The sequence below is a fragment of the Notolepis coatsorum genome (assembly GCF_963971535.1).
Source record: "Notolepis coatsorum genome assembly, chromosome: 3".
NCBI classification, from domain to species: domain Eukaryota; kingdom Metazoa; phylum Chordata; class Actinopteri; order Aulopiformes; family Paralepididae; genus Notolepis; species Notolepis coatsorum.
In genome coordinates this window covers 55,072,133-55,092,794 of record NC_140167.1, presented here as the reverse complement: position 1 = coordinate 55,092,794, position 20,662 = coordinate 55,072,133, and the positions used below count along the sequence as shown (strand labels likewise).

The 20,662-nt window shown below is 44.8% G+C and overlaps 1 protein-coding gene across 1 annotated transcript in view; it reads right to left on the bottom strand.

Annotated features, from left to right (window-relative positions):
* Window positions 1-18,569, bottom strand: part of dph6 (diphthamine biosynthesis 6) — a 222,786-nt gene extending 204,217 nt beyond the window's left edge. Inside the window, exons 1-3 of the mRNA XM_084311213.1 lie at window positions 18,430-18,569; window positions 17,136-17,227; window positions 14,470-14,654 (exon numbers count right to left, since the gene is read on the bottom strand). Of these exons, the coding sequence (XP_084167339.1) occupies window positions 14,470-14,654; window positions 17,136-17,227; window positions 18,430-18,452 (300 nt within the window). The 5' untranslated portion in view covers window positions 18,453-18,569. The remainder of the gene's footprint in view (window positions 1-14,469; window positions 14,655-17,135; window positions 17,228-18,429) is intronic.
* Window positions 18,570-20,662: the final 2,093 nt, after the last annotated feature.

The window sequence follows — 20,662 nt, the reverse complement described above, 5'->3', positions numbered from 1 at the left end:
AGTCGGAGTCCTTCTCTGCTCCTATCACTAGACGCAGAGAAGGCCTTCGATAGGGTTGAATGGAACTTTCTTTTTTCTATACTTGACAAGCTTAATATGGGACCGAACTTTATCGCTTGGATTAAAGCAATCTATAAAAATCCTAAAGCAGCTGTCATTACCAATGGAGCTCCCTCTGATTTTTTTGCACTAACGAGAGGGACAAGACAAGGATGCCCACTGTCGAGTTCACTCTTCGCGATGGTGATTGAATTGTTGGCGTCATGTGTACGAGACAATATTAACATTAAAGGACTGAAAATGAATAATTAGGAACATAAAATATCCTTATACGCAGATGACATTATTTTATACATAAAAGACCCAGAACAGTCCTTATCACACTTATATAACGAAATAGAACAATTTGGAAAATACTCTGGATATAAGTGAAACTTTAATAAATCAAATGCTCGTCTCCTGCATACGACCCCAACAGAAACAATGTATAAAACATATCATTTTAATTTGTCTCCAGAAGGGTTTAAATATTTGGGAATAAACATTACACCGCAACTAGAGAACCTGTACAGGGAAAACTATTGTCCTCTTATAGAAAAGATAAAAACTGATTTGTGTAAATGGTCCACGCTCCCATTATCTCTGCTGGGAAGAATAAATGTAATAAGAATGAACGTCCTTCCAAGACTAAATTTCCTTTTTCAAATGTTACCATGTTACTTATCTACAGAATTTTTCAAATCTATGAATAGACCCATCTCAAAATGTATTTGGTGCAACAAAATGCCTAGGATAAAGTTATTGACACTTATGAAGCCAGAATCCATGGGAGGTCTCGGTCTCCCCAATCTCCAACATTATTTTTGGTCAGCCCAATTAAGAAATGTACTGTCATGGTTAGGCCTGCCACGATAACACATTTTGCTGGGCGATTAATTGCCCCCGAAAATATCGCGATAAGCGATATTATTGCGACCGGTTAGAGAATTTTTTTTGATACATTTATTTCCCAAAACTTTTATTTTGAAGCCCACCGCTCCGTCTTTTCCGGTTTTAGACTTTTATTTTGAAGCCCACCGACCGGACCGGAAGTATTGTTGTGATTATCCTAAGCAGAACATATGAGCCGACAACTTGTCTCGTCCGGTTGTTTTTGAGCTAATAACAAATGTTGAGATTGTTGGTGAACAACTAACTTTAGGTAGTTTTAACGTTAGCTACTAACATTAGATGCAGCTACTACAGGCAATCAACGATGAGGAGGAAGCGTCAAAGCAGTATATAATAGAATAGCTGTGGTGCGTAAGCACTGCAGCACGACTCGAAACTACCGGAGTGTTATAATAAATTAATTCATGTTTAACTTGTCCCCGTGTCCAGTCCTTTGACTAGCCCCACCCGTTCATTGTAAACAATGATGCATGTAATTGTATTAACGTTATTCTGTGTTGTACTTGTAGCTATGCTATACGTTGTATTTTGTTTGTTAGGTATTTAGCTAATGTTGTTAGCATGGAATGAGAATCAAAGCTCTATCTTTCATCTTTATTTAGCAGTCCAGTTTCTCCGGGCAGTAGCGAGTAACTACTTGGGTCTAAAAATAGCTAACGTTACACTACAAATAATGCTACTTGGTTAAAAGGAGCAACACTATTGAGAAATGTAGTTAAGCTGTGGCGTTGCCCCACGGAGCTCCCGTGCTGTACTCTAGTAACGTCAGCGGCCCGCCTCCCAACACGGACAGTGACTGACGAGCGGCACTGGTTCCGCCTCATTAAAACAAACGCGCAAATAGCAATTAATCGCGCCCGTCAAAATCATTGCATTCATTTTAATTATCGCAGCAATTAATCGATTTATTGCTTATCGCGGCAGGCCTAGTCATGGTCGTTGGGAAGACGAGACTCACAGTGGTTTCAGCTAGAAGCTAAATTTGTTGACCCGTTACCATTGGACTCTCTCATATTTATAAAACAATTTAAAAAGATAAGAAACATAGGTAATTGTTTCACTGTTTTTAACACACTATGTGCTTGGAAGGACTGCTAAAAAAAACTTGGTATCACCAATTGTACCTCCATATTCTCTCCTATCTATCACAATCCTGATCTAGATAAACATCTAAGATCAACTAATATACTCAAATGGGCTCAGTTGGGGATAAGTCAATTCAAAGACCTGTTTCACACAAATATGCAGTTCAAATCATTTATGGATTTAAGAACAGAATATGCCATCCCAAATACTGATTTCTTTAAATATTTACAAATGCGAAACATTATATATATACTGAGAAGAGAAAATAAACTAAGACTAGAATTACATGAAATAGAAGAAATACTAATGTCATCGACCACAATTAAAAGTAAAATTAGTGAATTGTATGACATCTTCTCCAAAGAATGTCACTCATCTTTTTTGCCTTTGTTGAGGATCTGGGAGACAGACCTAACCATGAAATCTGAAGAAAATACATGGTTAAATATTTGTGATAGAATACACTTTCCATTTACAAGTAACAAAATCAAAGAAGCTAATTTTAAATGTATCCATAAATTGTATCTAACTCCAATAAAAATGCATAAAATGTCTAGAGATAATTCAATAAACTGTCCTAGATGTAAAACTAACGAAGGAACATTTCTACACATGTTTTGGCACTGTGATAAACTAAAACGATTCTGGAATTGTATTCATTCATTTACAAAATCTGTATTAGAAACGGAATTTGACTTGTCTCCATGTGCCTACTTACTAAATGAATTACCTGAGATCCAGATGGATCCAAAAAAATATAGATTGCTGATTGTTATAACATACTTTGCCAAGAAATGTATTCTCCTGTTTTGGAAAAATGACTCTTCGCCCACTTTTGAGATGTTTCAAGATCAGATATCCCAGCTTCTTCCATTGGAGAGATTGACCTTGGAGGAGCGTGGTCGGGGGTGGATGTTCCGGGACCTTTGGTCTCCGCTGTTTTCTCGATTGAGCAGGGGGGCTGTTGATTGATACGGCTAATGGCGGTATATGAATACATCCGCATGCTGCCGCTGGCCGTGTCGATTGGTGGTTTTGCTGTTTGGTCGGGGGAGGGGTGGGGACCGGGGGTCTTGGGGTGTCTATCCCCGGTTGTGTATTTTTTGGAGGTGGGTTTCCCTAGTGGAAGAAGTGAAAGACGCGTAAGAGGCCTGTCTGTTGTATAACAATGATGTTGTTGTTGTCATTGTTGTTATTATTTAGTATTGTTTATTTTTTATTTATTATAATTAAAATTTTATTATTGTCCTGTCTTTATTTAGTTTTGTTGGCCGCAGGTGGGGGAAAGGACCAGAGAGTGAGATAATTGCCGTGTGCTGTGGGACATGTATCTGCTGTACACCTGTTATTCAAATAAAAATAAGTTGAGAAAAAAATAATAATGATAATAATACCAAATATATAAAAATAAGTATGAGAAAAAAAATAAACAGTGTAAACAATATCATTAACTCTGAATATAAAAATATGAGAAAAGAAAACGAGACGCGGTCTCGGACTGGTGGGGGCCACTGATTCGAGGTCTTGGTGAGTCGGAGTGTTAAAGAGGCATGATGCTCTGGTTCGCTGGGGCGCCGGATTTGGGGTCCTCACGGGGTGGGGACCTTGGTTGTCGATACTGGAGATGATGGGTGCTCAGGCAATCTCGCCTTATGGTACATATAGGTATATATATAGGTATATATATATTCTTATTCATTTATATATTTAATTTATACATGACTATTTTATTTTTTATTACTCTGATTTAACTGATGGTCTTGTCATTGTCGTTATTATTATTATTATTATTATTATTATTATTATTATTATTATTATTATTATTATTATTATTATTATTATTATTATTATTATTATTATTATTATTATTGTTATTATTACTGTTATTGTCCTGTGATGTCTTGTTTATTAGTATTGTTACTGTATTGTGTTGTCTTGTTTCATGTTGAAAAGGGAAAATAAAGAAATTGTGAAGGGAAAAAAAAGTACATTTGTATATCTTGTATGTCATAAATGTAACAGTATACTGTATATCTGTATGTCATAAATGTTATGATACATATCTGAATACCTGTATGTTGTGTATGTCATAAATGCCATTATGAATTGAAAATGGGGGACCCTGATGTAAACAAGACGAAAGTCTTTCTCTGGACTGCATCCACTTAACAATTGTGTGTATTGAGCCGTACTGTATTGTACCCATTTTGCAATCTGATAATACAATTTTCAATCAATTAATCAATCATAGCAAAATGCAGATTTACATTGTTCTGAGCAAACATGGGGGTCAGCCAGTTATGGGAACAGGACTAAAACACATTCATTCTGAGTCAGGTTGTCAGCTATTTTCTCTTTGTGAGAAGTTTAATTTTGTGATAATATTTTGTCACTGCTGTCTTTGTTGTACAGGCTGTATTTTTTTTATATTTGATTTGCCCATCTGTTAAAAGATTGCAGGCCAACCCCCTGAGAAACACAGCCTCTGTAATAACTTATTAAGGCTGGACAACAACATAGATACGGGTTCCACAATTTTAATACGTTTACTCTTAAGTACACCAGTCAATCCTGAAATTAAATATGGAGCTTAATATAAATTGAAGGGCCCTGAATATTGTCTTCTGGGATTGTAATGTTATGTTATGTGTCTTGTCTTAATTTATGCTTTTTCTGTGATGTCGCAAATGGAGCTGCTCTGATGCAAGAAAAATTTCTTTTATTAGACTTGTTCTGACAATAAAGTATCATCTAAAAGAAAAGAAAAAAAGAAAAAGAAAATATGAATAGGCTGAAATTAGGGAAATTCAAATTATTCTGAATGATATTTGTTACAAAGGGTCAGATTAAACCGAATATATATATTTATTACTTGAGATATATTGTATAGTATTTGTATATTGTCTGATATCCCTTGTATATTCTTTGTACATATACACGGAATATCCCTTTACCTAGTACAGGCCAGACCATAATATTCGTTCTCCTATTGGACAGCGATCCCCTAGGCGCCACGGCCATACCCCCAATGTCTAGTTCAAAGTCACCGCTAAGACATGCCTGGACATGCCCGGTTCTGCGCAGGAATACGAGACAGAAATAAGGCTGGTACTAGATTGTTCACCTTACGTATAAATACGTCGCAGGTGGATACAGCAGTAATATTCTTAGTAACAAGTTGAAGCCTCACACCACGATACAACGTGCTGTGAAGTGGGCCCGTTTTGCCCCGAAATAGAGCCTTGAGACCGCGTGCGAATTGATAGCTGAAGTGTCAGAGTTTAACGCTGTATCGTCGAGTTCGACCTATTCTATTATTAAGTAATAGTCTATTATGTATAGTGTATCGTGCGGCTACCGTTCTACAGTGACCAGCATTACCAACGTTTCGTCGTACCGAGCTAGTGTGCTTATCCAGGCTGGGCGGCCTAACCTGGTGCCGTCATCCGAGGAGCCCTAGACGAGAACCGTGTGGATATGTACACTGGATAACCTACACCGACGACTACAGAGCCCCTTTCGGCTGGATTATATTTGCTTTGGTCCTGTGGCTGTTGGAGCAGAGAATCGTCTACACCCACTGCCGTGTGGGATTTACCCTGTGAGGAGCACCGTCGAGCCCGCCTCTAGGACTCTGAGGCTGGCTAGCTTTCCTCCATGCGGCACTGCATACCGGAGAATAGCTGTTGTTTGTCTACGGATCAAGGGATTATTGCACTGTCTCCTGTACCTGGAGTCTCCTTATTCCTCGTTGACCCAGACTTTTGCTACCGACAAATCCTCTCCCCTGCTGGCTTACAACCGGAGGGAACCCCCTTAGTATCTCCAGCTGACCTACTAGTGTACCATATATAATTCTTATGATACAGGTGGTATTAATTATCTCCTGCGTAATATGCTCATGGATTTACGCTCTTGACCTATTCATGCACATTCTTCGCCTTACAAGCGCAACTCTCAATCTTGATAAGTAATGTAAGATAATCTTCGTGCTCTTCTAATAAATATTATTCTAAACAGTATTTCTTGTGAAGCCGTGTTATTGTGGGGGTGTTCATCTCATATACATGTGTACTGTATGGCCAGTAGTAATGTACATAACTCAGTAGTGGTTTAATGATACCATACTTATTCAATACAGTCAGGGAATTGTACCCCTCAGTTACAATTGGTCCTTCGAGCCGGATGGTAATTAGCGTAATATTAATATAATATTAATATTGACATGGCCAATGATGAACACTCCACAAACGGTTCTCCTAAGCTAGATCGCCCGGAGCGCAGACGGCAGCCACCTCGTTACCTAGAGGACTACGCTGCCAGTCTACTACCTAGCTTTATACAGACGTTAAACGCGGAAAAAGCGGATAGTAAAAGTATGTCAAACCCTACCGACCAGGCGATCCTGCCAGTAGAGACCCTAGTGGGTTCTAACGTAACTGACCAAGCTCACAGGGGGGACCAGGAGGGACATGACATGACTTTACCCCCCGCCAACGTCAACGAGATAGTCCCCGGAGAGCTCCAGGATAAAGAAAGCCCTCCAGGGACGGAACCCGACCCACCACCAGAAGAGACGCGCACCCAGGAGATGGACCTCCTCGGAGCGCGACAGGAGAACGGATCTCCAACGAGCACTGCCAGAAGCCGATCACCTCCATCAGTGTCTTCCCCCAGCGAGGCGGACAAGATGCTGGCGCAGGCATTTATCGCCACCCTGGCAGCCTCCACTGAACGCGATCGACTCCAAGCACAGACGCTTAGAGAGCGCAAACATTCTTCCATGGAACAAGAGCGCCTCCGCGCGCAACACCAAAGTGAGCGCGAACACTCTACCATGGAAAGAGACCGCCTGCAGGCTCAACAACTAAGTGAGCGCGAACAATCTGCAGACCAAAGAGAACGCTTCCATGCGCAACTCCAAGCGCAAGCCCTTAGTGAACGCGAACACTCTGCGATCGAGCGAGAGCGCTTCCAGGCGCAGCAAAGGAGTGACGACGACCGCATACGCCTGGAGACCAGACGCCTCCAGACGGAAGAGAATATGGAAAGAGACCGCGCCGAAGCCCAGCACGCCGCCGCCGATGCACAGCGTGGAGCCGCCAATGCACAGCGTGACGCAGCCCAAGCCCAGCGCGAAGCAGAGCGAGACCTCGCTCACATCAAGCGCGAAGCCGAGCGCGACCGATTACAAGCGCAGATAATGGAGCAACTGATTGCCAGGACGACTCCCCCTCCCTCCGCACCGAGCTCCAGGGCCTCGTCAAGACAAGGGTCTAGGGCACCCTCCCCTACCCGATCAAGCGACCCGGAGCCCGGCCAACAGAAAGAGCCTATACACGTCTCCGAACCCCCTCCCCAACCGGTCCATGCGAGACCCAGCAACAGGGAAGAACCGGCCTACGCCGCTGAGAGACTAAATAGACGATTACAGGATCTAGAAGACCTGGCAGAGGAAGAAGAAGAGGGAGAGGAGGAAAGTCAAGCCCAACAGCAGCATCGTACTCCACAGGACCAGGAGGTCCAGTACAGCCCAGACTTTACCCCCGAGGCCCTGCGTTACAGACCCCCGACTCAACTCACGGGTGAGCTTGACGCACGACCAGCCCCGAGGAACAGCACCTGGGTACACGGGCCTTGGTACCCGCCAGGTACCAGCCCACCACGACACGTAAGAGGAGACTCGCCTAGGAGGCCTCTCCCCCAACGCTCACCGATGTGCCAGCCATCCATGGCATCGTACCTTGGCACACCGACGTTCCCAGACTTCACACACGAGAACAGAGCACAGTACACAGAGCTACGAATGTGCTTAGAGACAATGATGTCCGATGTCCCCGATGAGACGTACAAGTATGCTATCCTACTCAAGCACCTGAAGGTGCCCAGAGCGCATAATATAGCGCTGGCATATTCCAACTCAAGTACCCCATACGCCGCGGCTCTAGTAGCCCTCGACCAACGTTATGGACGCATATGGGACTACGTAATACAAGAGATAAGGAATATCGACCGTCTACCCCCAGCCACAGACAATCGCTCATTAGATGACCTCTCTATCAAGGTACAATCCCTGGTAGGGATGCTGGGGGCACAAAAGGAAAAGGGTAGGCACGAACTGTACGCGAACTCTAATGTTGAGAGAATATTAGAGAAGCTTCCGCCCGCCCGACAAGAGCGCTTCAGGCGGCAAAAGGACCACCGTGATCCCAACGGTCCCGAGCCATCCCTCCTAGACCTGGCCGACTTCCTGGCGAGAGAAGTCAGCAGCCTACGACTGGATACGTTCGTGCGGAGCGTACCGAGCTCCAGAGAGGGACCTAGGAGATCAAACGATAACCGCAGGCTGGTGACCGTCATGCACCAAGCCGAATCAGTACCGCGTAACAAGAACCACAGCACCCCCTCGACGAAAGAGAAGTGGAAGATTGTATGCCAGTACTGCGAAAAGGAACACTGGCTGTCACACTGTGACACGTTCAAGAAGATGACCGCCGACGAGGTGAGTCAATGGATAAAGTCCAACCGCCGCTGTTACCGCTGTGCGCGCAGTCACATGGCAGCCGAGTGCCGCTTAAAGAAGAGGTGTAGTCGGTGTGACGGAGCCCACTTGGACGTTTTACATGACAGTAACAGAAGAAAGCCCGCACCCTCAAGCAGCACAAAGGCAAGTGTTATGTACATTGACCCTGCCAGCAGCGGGGGCGCCCGGGTGCTCTTGAAGGTGGTCCGCGTAACATTGAGTTACGAGGACAAGGTCATGGACACCTACGCCGTCCTTGACGACGGGTCAGAAAAGACCCTTCTCCTCGCGTCCGCTGCGGCCCAGCTGGGGCTGCGGGGGAGCGAAGAAACGATGACGATTCGGACTATAAGAAGAGACCTGAAGACGATCAAGGGTGAGAACGTCTCCTTCACTATCGCAGCAAGCGGGCAGCCAGAGAGACGGTATAGGATCACGAACGCTTTCACCAGCCAAGACATAGGCCTGTCGCGGTACACCTACCCCATCGCCAAGCTGATGGACAAATACGTGCACCTGCGTCAACTACCTATACCGCTCATAGACGGTGCCACCCCGACCCTGCTGATAGGATCCGACCATGCACACCTCATCGTCCCGATGGACCGGGTCCACACTGGGCCCAGAGGCTGTCCAGCAGCAGTCGAGACCCGCCTAGGATGGACACTACAAGGCCCCCTCTCCAGGTCTCCCAACCGAACAGCAGCCACTCGCTGCCTCCACTCCAGAGTGACAGAAGAAGACACCGCCCTCTTACAGCACGTCGAGAGGCTATGGACACTAGAGACAATGCCCTTTAAGAACGAAAAGAAACACATTCGTTCCAAGGAAGACATTTATGCCATAGCCCTCCTCGAGCAGGGGACAAAGAGAGTCAAAGTCAACGGAGTGATGAGATACGCAACTCCACTCCTGAGGCGAGAGGGTATGCCTACCTTCCACGCCCCAAAAGAAGCGACGGAGCGGTATCTATCGAACACAGAGCGGCGCCTAGCCAGAGACCCCGCTCAAGCTACTGTGTACCGCGCTGAGATTGACAAGCTAATCACAGCGGGACACATAAAGAGAATTGACATTAAAGAGGCCGATCAGACGACCGAATCATGGTACGTGCCGCACCACAAAGTCCACCACAACGGCAAGGATCGTATTGTGTTTAACTGCAGCTACCAGATCGGATCACAAAATCTGAATAAAGAGCTCTTGCCCGGCCCAACACTCGGCCCCTCTCTACTAGGCGTGTTGCTACGTTTCCGCCAGAACAAGGTGGCCATCAGCGGCGACATCAAAGGGATGTTCCTGCAGGTGCGACTAGTGGAAGAGGACAAGCCCCTGCTGCGGTTCTTATGGAGAGAGAGGATCGGGGATGAGCAACCATCCATCTATCAATGGGAAGTCCTCCCTTTCGGAACCACATGCAGCCCATGCTGTGCTACGTTCGCACTGCAAAAACACGTCGCAGAGGACCCAGCAGCTGATGAAGAGGTCCGACAAAGTGTAGGAAATAGTTTCTACGTGGACAACTGTCTGCAAAGCGTCTCGACGCCAGAAGAAGCCGAGGCCCTCCTACTCAAGCTCCGCGCCTCCTTGATCAAAGGCGGCTTTGATCTCCGGCAGTGGGCCAGCAGCGACCCTCAAGTATTGCGCAGCCTCTCCCCAGAGGACAAGGCAGAAAGCAGCGAGACCTGGATGGCGACCATCCCAGGAGAAGCCCAAGAAATGACATTAGGACTAGTCTGGCGCTTCAAAACAGACTCGCTCCATTATAGACACACACCCCTGACCAAGGAGCAGGGAAGGTCGATTTCACTACCGACCACAAGACGGAGTGTATACAGAACACTCGCCAGACAATATGACCCGTTGGGATGTATTCTACCTTACACCACCAGGGCAAAGATGATTGTACGAGCGCTATGGGACAAGGACCAGGGCTGGGACGATCCCATACCCGAACACCTTGCCTCCACATGGAGAGAGTGGGAGACAGAACTCAGCTCGCTCCCAGGTGTCAACATACGCTGCAGCTACTTCCCACCCACAGTGAGGCCGGAGACGTGTCAGATGGACCTGCACGTCTTCAGCGACGCCTCCGAAGTAGCCTATGGTTCGGTGGCCTACTTGCGGGCCCGAGAGGAGGGAGGAGAAATACATACTGCCTTCATCCTGGCTCGCTCAAGAATAGCCCCCCGCAAGCAACAATCTATCCCGCGTCTAGAGCTCTGCGCAGCCCTAGTAGGAGCGCAACTCGCCACGTTAATCCAACGTGAACTCACCATCCCGGTGCAAAGAACAATCCTGTGGTCAGACTCCATGACCGTACTCACATGGATCCAGTCCGATTCGTGTAGATACAAGGTCTTCGTGGGAGTCAGAATCACAGAGATCCAAGATTTAACAGAAGCAGCATGCTGGAGGTATGTGGACACAAAGCAGAACCCAGCCGACGTCATCACACGGGGAATGTCCCTGGATGACCTCACCCGTCACAATCTCTATAGTGACGGTCCCGAGTTCCTCAAGCTCCCGGAAGAAGAGTGGCCTACACCCACCCCACGGGAGGCGAGTGAAGAGGAGGCAGAGAAGAAGAAATCTATGTTCTGTGGGTTGACACACACTAGTCCCCACAGATCCCAACATAGACAACTGCCCCACCCTTGAGAGTGCGCAGTTAAAGACATTCCTGTGGCACCACCCAGAGGTTCCGTCCACTACTGACATTAATGCAGCTAACTACGAAGAAGCAGAACTCCTTCTGCTACAGCGAGCCCAAAGAGACTCGTTCCCCGACGAGCGAGACTGTCTGCAGGGATCAAAGCCAGTCCCGTCAGACAGCAGACTGCTCCACTTGGCCCCTGAGAGCGACGCCCATAATCTCATCAGAGTGGGTGGTCGTCTGAGGAGAGCCCCAGACTTAACGGATGACGTCAAGTTCCCGATAGTCTTAAACAGCCGACACAAGGTCACAGAGCTCATCATAAAGAAATACGACGAGGACGTGCACCACGCCGGGGCAGAGAGAGTCTTCGCGGAGATCAGACGTCGCTATTGGATACTGCAAGGAAGAGAAGCAGTACGACGCTTCCAGCGGACCTGTCTAGACTGTCGCAAGTGGCGAGCACAGCCCAGTATACCCCGGATGGCTGACCTACCCCCCTGTCGCCTCCGACTCGGCGACAAGCCCTTTCACTCCACCGGTATGGACTGTTTCGGCCCGCTGTATGTAAAGAAAGGAAGAGGGACGGAGAAGCGGTGGGGTATTGTATTAAAATGCATGACCACCCGAGCGATACACATAGAACTCCTTCCAACCATGAGTGCGGACTCATTCCTTATGGCCTTCCGGAGATTCACATCGCGGAAAGGAAAACCGTCTATATTATTGTCTGATCACGGGACAAACTTCAAAGGCGGAGAAAGAGAGCTGAGAGAGAGCTTCCAAGCTATGGGCCCAGAACTTAAGACCCACCTCGCTCCCTCTCAGATTGATTTCCAGTTTAACCCCCCGAATGCACCTCACTTCGGTGGAACTTGGGAACGAGAAGTATGTTCAATAAAGACAGCCCTGTACGCCGTGCTTGGGGCCCAGACCGTGGCGGAAGAAGTCCTCACGACAGTCCTCACGGAGATCGAGGGAGTATTGAACTCAAAGCCCCTCGGTTACGTCTCAAGTGATGTAGCAGATGTCGACCCAGTCACCCCCAACACTCTCTTGATGGGGCGGCTGGACCCCGCGCTCCCACAGACAGTGTACAGACCTGAAGAAGCGAACGGCCGAAGAATGTGGAGGTACAGTCAAGTATTGGCTGACAAGTTTTGGAACAGTTTCCTCCTCCACTATCTACCGTCTCTACAGACCCGCCAGAAATGGGTAAAAGAAAGAGACAATTTGACGGAAGGCACAGTCGTCATGATTATCGACCAGTCACTACCCCGAGCTATGTGGCCGGCCGGCCGCGTAAGCAAAGTGATCACTGGTGCCGACGGAAAGGTCAGAGCGGCAGAAGTGCTCGTCCAAGGGCGGACATACACCCGACCCGTGGCGAGGCTGATAGAGTTGCCAAGGCTCCCCGACTCTCTTGATGACGACCATGACCCCCTGACTTTGTGAATTGCCCTACTCCTCACAACGGACATTGAGTAGTGGACAGTGCGGTTAATCTGTCTCTGCTTATCTAATTAGGTGCAGACTAATTGCACCTAATTAGGAGGCGGCTGTTACAAAGGGTCAGATTAAACCGAATATATATATTTATTACTTGAAATATATTGTATAGTATTTGTATATCGTCTGATATCCCTTGTATATTCTTTGTACATATACACGGAATATCCCTTTACCTAGTACAGGCCAGACCATAATATTCGTTCTCCTATTGGACAGCGATCCCCTAGGCGCCACGGCCATACCCCCAATGTCTAGTTCAAAGTCACCGCTAAGACATGCCTGGACATGCCCGGTTCTGCGCAGGAATACGAGACAGAAATAAGGCTGGTACTAGATTGTTCACCTTACGTATAAATACGTCGCAGGTGGATACAGCAGTAATATTCTTAGTAACAAGTTAAAGCTTCACACCACGATACAACGTGCTGTGAAGTGGGCCCGTTTTGCCCCGAAATAGAGCCTTGAGACCGCGTGCGAATTGATAGCTGAAGTGTCAGAGTTTAACGCTGTATCGTCAAGTTCGACCTATTCTATTATTAAGTAATAGTCTATTATGTATAGTGTATCGTGCGGCTACCGTTCTACAGTGACCAGCATTACCAACGTTTCGTCGTACCGAGCTAGTGTGCTTATCCAGGCTGGGCGGCCTAACCTGGTGCCGTCATCCGAGGAGCCCTAGACGAGAACCGTGTGGATATGTACACTGGATAACCTACACCGACGACTACAGAGCCCCTTTTGGCTGGATTATATTTGCTTTGGTCCTGTGGCTGTTGGAGCGGAGAATCGTCTACACCCACTGCCGTGTGGGATTTACCCTGTGAGGAGCACCGTCGAGCCCGCCTCTAGGACTCTGAGGCTGGCTAGCTTTCCTCCATGCGGCACTGCATACCGGAGAATAGCTGTTGTTTGTCTACGGATCAAGGGATTATTGCACTGTCTCCTGTACCTGGAGTCTCCTTATTCCTCGTTGACCCAGACTTTTGCTACCGACAAATCCTCTCCCCTGCTGGCTTACAACCGGAGGGAACCCCCTTAGTATCTCCAGCTGACCTACTAGTGTACCATATATAATTCTTATGATACAGGTGGTATTAATTATCTCCTGCGTAATATGCTCATGGACTTACGCTCTTGACCTATTCATGCACATTCTTCGCCTTACAAGCGCAACTCTCAATCTTGATAAGTAATGTAAGATAATCTTCGTGCTCTTCTAATAAATATTATTCTAAACAGTATTTCTTGTGAAGCCGTGTTATTGTGGGGGTGTTCATCTCATATACATGTGTACTGTATGGCCAGTAGTAATGTACATAACTCAGTAGTGGTTTAATGATACCATACTTATTCAATACAGTCAGGGAATTGTACCCCTCAGTTACAATATTATTACCACATCGAAGCAGACGTAAAATGCTTTAGATTAAAGTTCATTGTCTTATCAAGAGATCAGTGATTTTCAGTTTGTTTATTTATTTAAATTTTAATGGAAGTTTGGTATTCAAATTCAGAATAAATTCATCCACAACATTTCAGAATTTAAAAATGTGTATACTTGAATACAGATTTGAGAAGCCATTTTCATACATTTCTATGACAATACGGACCTATCCTCTACTTATAATCCTAGTATATAACAAGGTAAATGCAACTGACATATTGTGCAAACCTAGTGTGTGACAATTCTCTCCAAATACAGCCCTTACTCTCACTACCTTGGGGAGAGCTGGAGGCCTACCTTGACCAGGTGCAGTAGCTCGTAGAGGTCCTCCACCTCATCACCTTTGGTCTGGTTGTAGTCCCTGCCGATGTCCAGGCTGGAGCCCTGGATGGTTCGCCTGTAGAGGGGCAGTTCCATGGCTTCAGCGTACAGCTCTATGGCCTGGTGGCCCACTGTCTGGTACATATAGCTGTCCAGCTCATCTATAACAAGGAACACAAGACTAGTTTAGGCCAATACCTGTTGACAAGACAATGTTGGTGTCCCTGCTGAATGGCCATAATGAGTCAAATGTGCTGCAACGAGATATCATATGGATTGTGTGTACATGGTTGGCACTTGATATTGATATGAATTATTATAGGCTATCTGTATACAAATAAGAGCCATTCAACCATATTCAGAATATGTTTTCATAACAATGGGGCACGTCACCACAAAACAATGCTGATTTCTTTTGCACATTATCTCACACACAGGTGCACGATCAAGAGCATGCTGACGGGCTGCATCGGGGCCTTGTACCAGAACTGTTCTGCCCACAGCCGCAAATCACTACAGAGAGAAGTGGAGGCAGCGCAGCACATCAGTGGCAACAGACATTCAGGATATCTTTTATCAGCGGTGTCTGCAGAAGGCACACAGCATCATCAAGGACCACAGCCATCCAGAAAGCTGACTGCTGTCCCTGCTACCGTCAATACAGGACCACCAGGCCATCAGGCTTCTCAACTCATAAACCTAAAATATTCCACTTTGCTTATCTGCTTACCTGCTGTTTCAAGTTCAAGTTTCAAGTTTCTTTAATAGTTGTCATACAGAAGTACAGAATACTTTTATACAAAATGCTTCTTACTGTTGCGCTCCAGAGACTGTGCAAGACACGATAAGTATGAAATAAAATAACATAGTAAAATTAGAAGTAAAAAAAATGAGGTCACAGTGTTCAGTTTAGACATATGTACAATGTTCGATGCAGAATAGACGTAGTTACCATACAATATACAATACTGTGCAGTGTACTAATATACAATACTATATAGTGCAAGGCAGAAATGGAGAAATGGGACGAGGTGCAATTTAGGTACAATTCACAGTAGGTGTACGAGTTGTAGTGCAAATCCTTTATCAATAAATATAAAGTGTAAATGTGTTTGTGTGATCTAAAGTGTGGAGAGTGGGTGCTGCAGTGTGTTGTTTGTTTGAGTGAGTGTGTGCGTGTGGGTGTGTGTGCTGTGTGCATTTGATGGTTGTTGCATAGTGATGCTCCGTTTACATAAAGATCAACCTTGACTGCTGCTATTGAACATGGATTGCTACATACAATACCAATGTGTAATACTGTTACTGTATACGCTCGTCACTTTTCTTTTACACACAAATCCTCATTGTCACGGCCGTCTGACAATGCCGTGACAAAAAAAAATCCCCATTTTCTATTTTTCTCCCATCCCAGTTTTGTATTATCCAATTCTTCCCTCCCCTGTCTTGAACGTTGCTAGACTATGCCTCCCACTGGTCGGCTGTAGTGAGGACAGAAGCCTTGCATCATGTGTCCCCTCCGGTACACGAGGAGGCAGCCTGTCGCATCTTTTCACCTGTACAGCGCGATCTCTCAGTGGCGAGGAGTAACGCGTGGGAGGCTCACGCTGCCCCCGATACTTCCTGATTCTGCTGTACAGGCGCACCAACCGACCTGTAGGAGTCGCTGTCCACAACGTCCGATCCCCACCCACCGGCTTTCCCACCCCCTAATACTGCCAATTGTATTAGTATGAACGACCAGCCTAGCCGGAAGCAACGCCGAGAGCAACCGCCCCCACCGGTGTATGCAATTTTTTTTTTAAATAGAAACAAATTCATCAGCTAAAAGAACAAAAAAATTAAAATACTAAGCGTGTTATCAATATCATTATGTCAGACAACATTATAAACTGAAATTGTTAGTTTGCTCCGTCTGCGCGCACAGCAGGGTAGCTTTCACTTTCACAGTAGATTTCCCTTCAGTGACAGAGAGAAAGAAGGATTTGGCAATATTTCGGATTTAAACAAATGCTAAAACCTTATCTTATAGGGACTGCTACCTTATCATTTTATTGAGCCGTAATGAACACAACATAAGGATTCAATGTCGCCGATAACGTCACTGGTGACCATATTGATTGATTGAAAACTTTATTAACAGATTGCAGAATGGGTACAAAACAGTAAGGCTCAATACACACAATCGTTAAGGGGATGCAGACCAGAGAAAGACTTTCGTCTTGTTTACATCAGGGTCCCCCATTTTCAATTCATCATGACATTTATGACATACAGATATACAGTACTGTTACATCCAGACATTTATGACATACAAGATATACAAATATACAGCACTGTTTAAGAGGTCATAAAAGATTATTCAAACTAATTTACTCTCCATAACTGTCAAACTAAATTAATGTGTGTAAAACTGTTTAGAGTTGTTGGATGTGTGTGAGATTATGTGCAAAATAAATCAGCATTGTTTTTTGTGTGAAATGCCCCTTTAAGCATTGGTGCACAATTCCAATAGACTCAACATGTCATTATTCAGTAGCATGTGGGCATGGTGGGAGAGAGTTTGTTTTCAGTTTCTCTGTCCAGTACTCCTACTGTAGCTTGTCCTAATGGAGCACCACAACACCAGCAATTTATCTCACCTGTGTTGGCAGGGCGCAAGTTGGCCAGAGCTATGATGTCATGCCCAGCAGCAACGCACTGCATCATGTTATAGCAGCTGTCTTTGCCCCCACTGGAACACACCATGAGAAATAGCCAAACATGAAGTCATGCATTTGAGTCATTAAAGGGATATTTCACTTTAGTAGAACTTAGCAACGACTGCTATCCCTGTCGTCCACGGTCAACACCACCAATCATCCCAGATGTCAGGCTTGTCATTCACTTCCATACTTCTGAATTATAAACAAACAATACAGCAATATTATTCTGTGTAGTATATTTTAAAAGGTACTTGTTTTCTGGAACTAATGTAACCATTGTCAAATTGAGTATAGGAACTATTTCTCTTGACGTGTAGTTTGACCAGACTGTGAACTTCTCACATAATGTTTAGAATAATGTCTTCCAGCAAGGTAGTAGCAGGTAACCATGGTAATCACTCCCCAAACATTCCATGCAAGGCAACGATACACAGCACACTCAAAGCTACAACAAATTGACCAGATCTTGTTTTATTTTTCAAAGGTAATAACACTTGTAAACACACATCAAATGCCAAAATAAACATGTAACTCAGAATTGTCTGTTTTATTGAAATCTGCACAGGAGTAGTTTGTTTATACTTCAGAAGTATGATATTTAGACTAGATCCTCAAAACGAATGGAAGCGAAGGAGTCTAACACCTGGGAGGAATGGTGGCGTTGACAGCACACAACAGGGACAGCAGTGATCACTAGCTTACTAGTAGTAGATGATTTTAGATAAGAGGTAAGACTGCTGAAACGTGAAAAGTTCTACTAAAGTGAAATATCCCTTTAAGATGCAAGGTAAGCTTGGGCCTATATATTAATATCACTCAGTATACTGTGGTAGGAGTAAACAGACAGAGTCGCATTGTGTTGTAGTAGCATTCATTTGCAGTAGTTATATGGAGCTGTCCTGATTTGCTAGTCTATTCTAACGTTACTCTGACATTGTAATGTTACCCCTTTCCTCTCTCTGCTATATTCCACTCCACTACTATCCAACCCATAGCTCGATTGTCTTGTACTAGCCTTTAGCCTCTGACCACTGTTACAACAGACTGTGTTTCTCTCCACGACTGCATTGCCACCGAACTATGAGAGCACACAGGTTTAAGTAATCTAGCTAACGACCCACACAAAACAACTAATCTGTAAGACTATAAAGCTAGCAAAGTGTATACAGTACATGAAAAAGCATAGCAGTGAGCTAGTGATCACAGCGCTAACGGAATGCAACTTAATTACCTTATCAGCGCGACCACTTTCATTTTATATAATATTCTGACAATACGTGTAGTCCGTAATGTTATCACAACTCGCTAAGTTACTGTTAATAAAAATTCAAAGCGCTACGTATATGGTTTGCATAGCAATGAATGGGCAACACACACAGCATGTACACATTTCAAGCACAACAAACACACGTGAAACTACACTTCCGGGTTCAAAAAGGACCCCAGTAAAGAGAAAGGTGACCGCGGATATGCCTGATATAATCAATCAATCTCTCTCTCTCTCTCTCTCTCTCTCTCTCTCTCTCTCTCTCTCTCTCTCTCTCTCTCTCTCTCTCTCTCTCTCTCTCTCTCTCTCTCTATCTCCACCCACACAGGCAGACACATGCACCACAAAAGGTAAACTAGTCATATATTTGCATATCTTGTATGTCACAATTTGTAACAGTAGTACTGAACTGTATATCTGTATGTCATAAATGTCATGATTAGATTAGATGATTAGATTCGATTCGATTATTATATCTGTATATGTTGTGTATGTCATAAATCAAATGTCATAAAAAAGATGAAAGTCTTTCTCTGGTCTGCATCCCCTTAACAATTGTGTGTATTGAGCTGTACTGTACTGTACCCATTCTGCAATCTGTTAATTAAAGTTTTCAATCAATCAGTTTTCAATCATATTAAAAACTCCTATTGAAATACCACATTGCTATGATGTCAATTGAATTCATGGTGGCCATAGGCTTACAGGAACACTGCTACTAAAAAAAATACCCCCTTGTTGCTATGGAGAGACACCAAGTCCATGCTCTGGTATTCACACACAGGTTGTGTTTTTTTCCTCCCAGGGAGCTCTATACTGCTCAGAGGAAAGCCTTTGATGCTCTTTTTGCTCTCTGTTGTTGTGCCACAGTATAATCGCACTGCCTTTGTGTGCTTCCCTTACCTCCTGCCCCTAAGCAGGCCAAAGGCAACTGATTTTGTCTGAGTGTACAAAATTGAGAGAGACATCTCTTCAGCCCACTGCTTTTTACTATGTTTCTTCCTCTTCTTCTTTTTTGCTTTGTGAAAAGGCGGCACAACCTTATAGCCTCCCTAGTAGTAGTGAGGTCAGTGGAGGTGGTAGAGATGGTAGACCAGTGGATAGATGTGGTGGTGACATTGGCAGTGGTGGTTGTGGTGACAATAGTGGTGGTGATGGTGGTTGTAGTGGTGGTGAGGGTGTTGGTGGTGATGGTGATGGTAATTGTGATGATAGTAATTGTGGTGGTAATGATGGTGGTTGTGGTGGTGGCAGTGGTGATGGTGATGGCGGTAATGGTGATGATGATGATGATGATGATGATGATGATGATGATGATGATGATGATGATGATGATGATGATGATGATGATGATGGTAATTATGATCTGGTTGTGGTGGTGGTGATGAAGATGGTGATGAAGATGGTGGTGGTGGTGATGATGGTAGTGGTTATGGTGGTGGTAATGGTGACGGTGGTGGTGATGATTGGGTAGTGGTGATTGTGGTGATGATAGTGGTGGTGATGATGGTGGTGATGATTTAATTAAATTTTTCATTAAAAAAATGTATTTCAACTCGTAAGACACTGAGCTGAGGTTACCCTAATTTACAGTAACGACAAGCTTACAAAACAAGATATCGTTTTATCAGCAATTTCATACATGTTGGCACAATAAATAAGAATAAACAATTAAAAAAAAAAACAGCTAAGACAGTCAGACACAAGTAGTCAACACACTTTTAAATGCAGCAAAAGAAGGGAGAACCTTCAGCTTTAGAGTCAGTTGAAGGGCATTCCAGGTGTTGGAAGCATCAAAGGAAAAAGCAGTTTTTCCTAGTTCAGGGCAAAGTCGAACCAACCAGCCATTTGAACGTGTAGAATAGGTTCCAAGATTCCATTCCAACAGTGATGTGATGTACTGTAAGAGGGACGTTTTCCAATAAGGGCTTTAAAAATAAACAAATACTAATGTGTCTCATTCACCAACGGACTTAAGACAAAATATCAGACATTTTCGGGCCGATTTGGGTCCGAACGGTCCCTTCTCCTGGATTCGCTCTTAACTAGGAGCAGGATTTAGGAGCGGTGAAGAGCAGTCTGACTGGTGTGCACTGTGTTCTTAAGGGCTTTATTTGGGAGGAATCATGATGATTGCAATAAACGCCGAAATCATATCGATTATTAAGTTTATAAAGCGATCGATATGTACTATAGT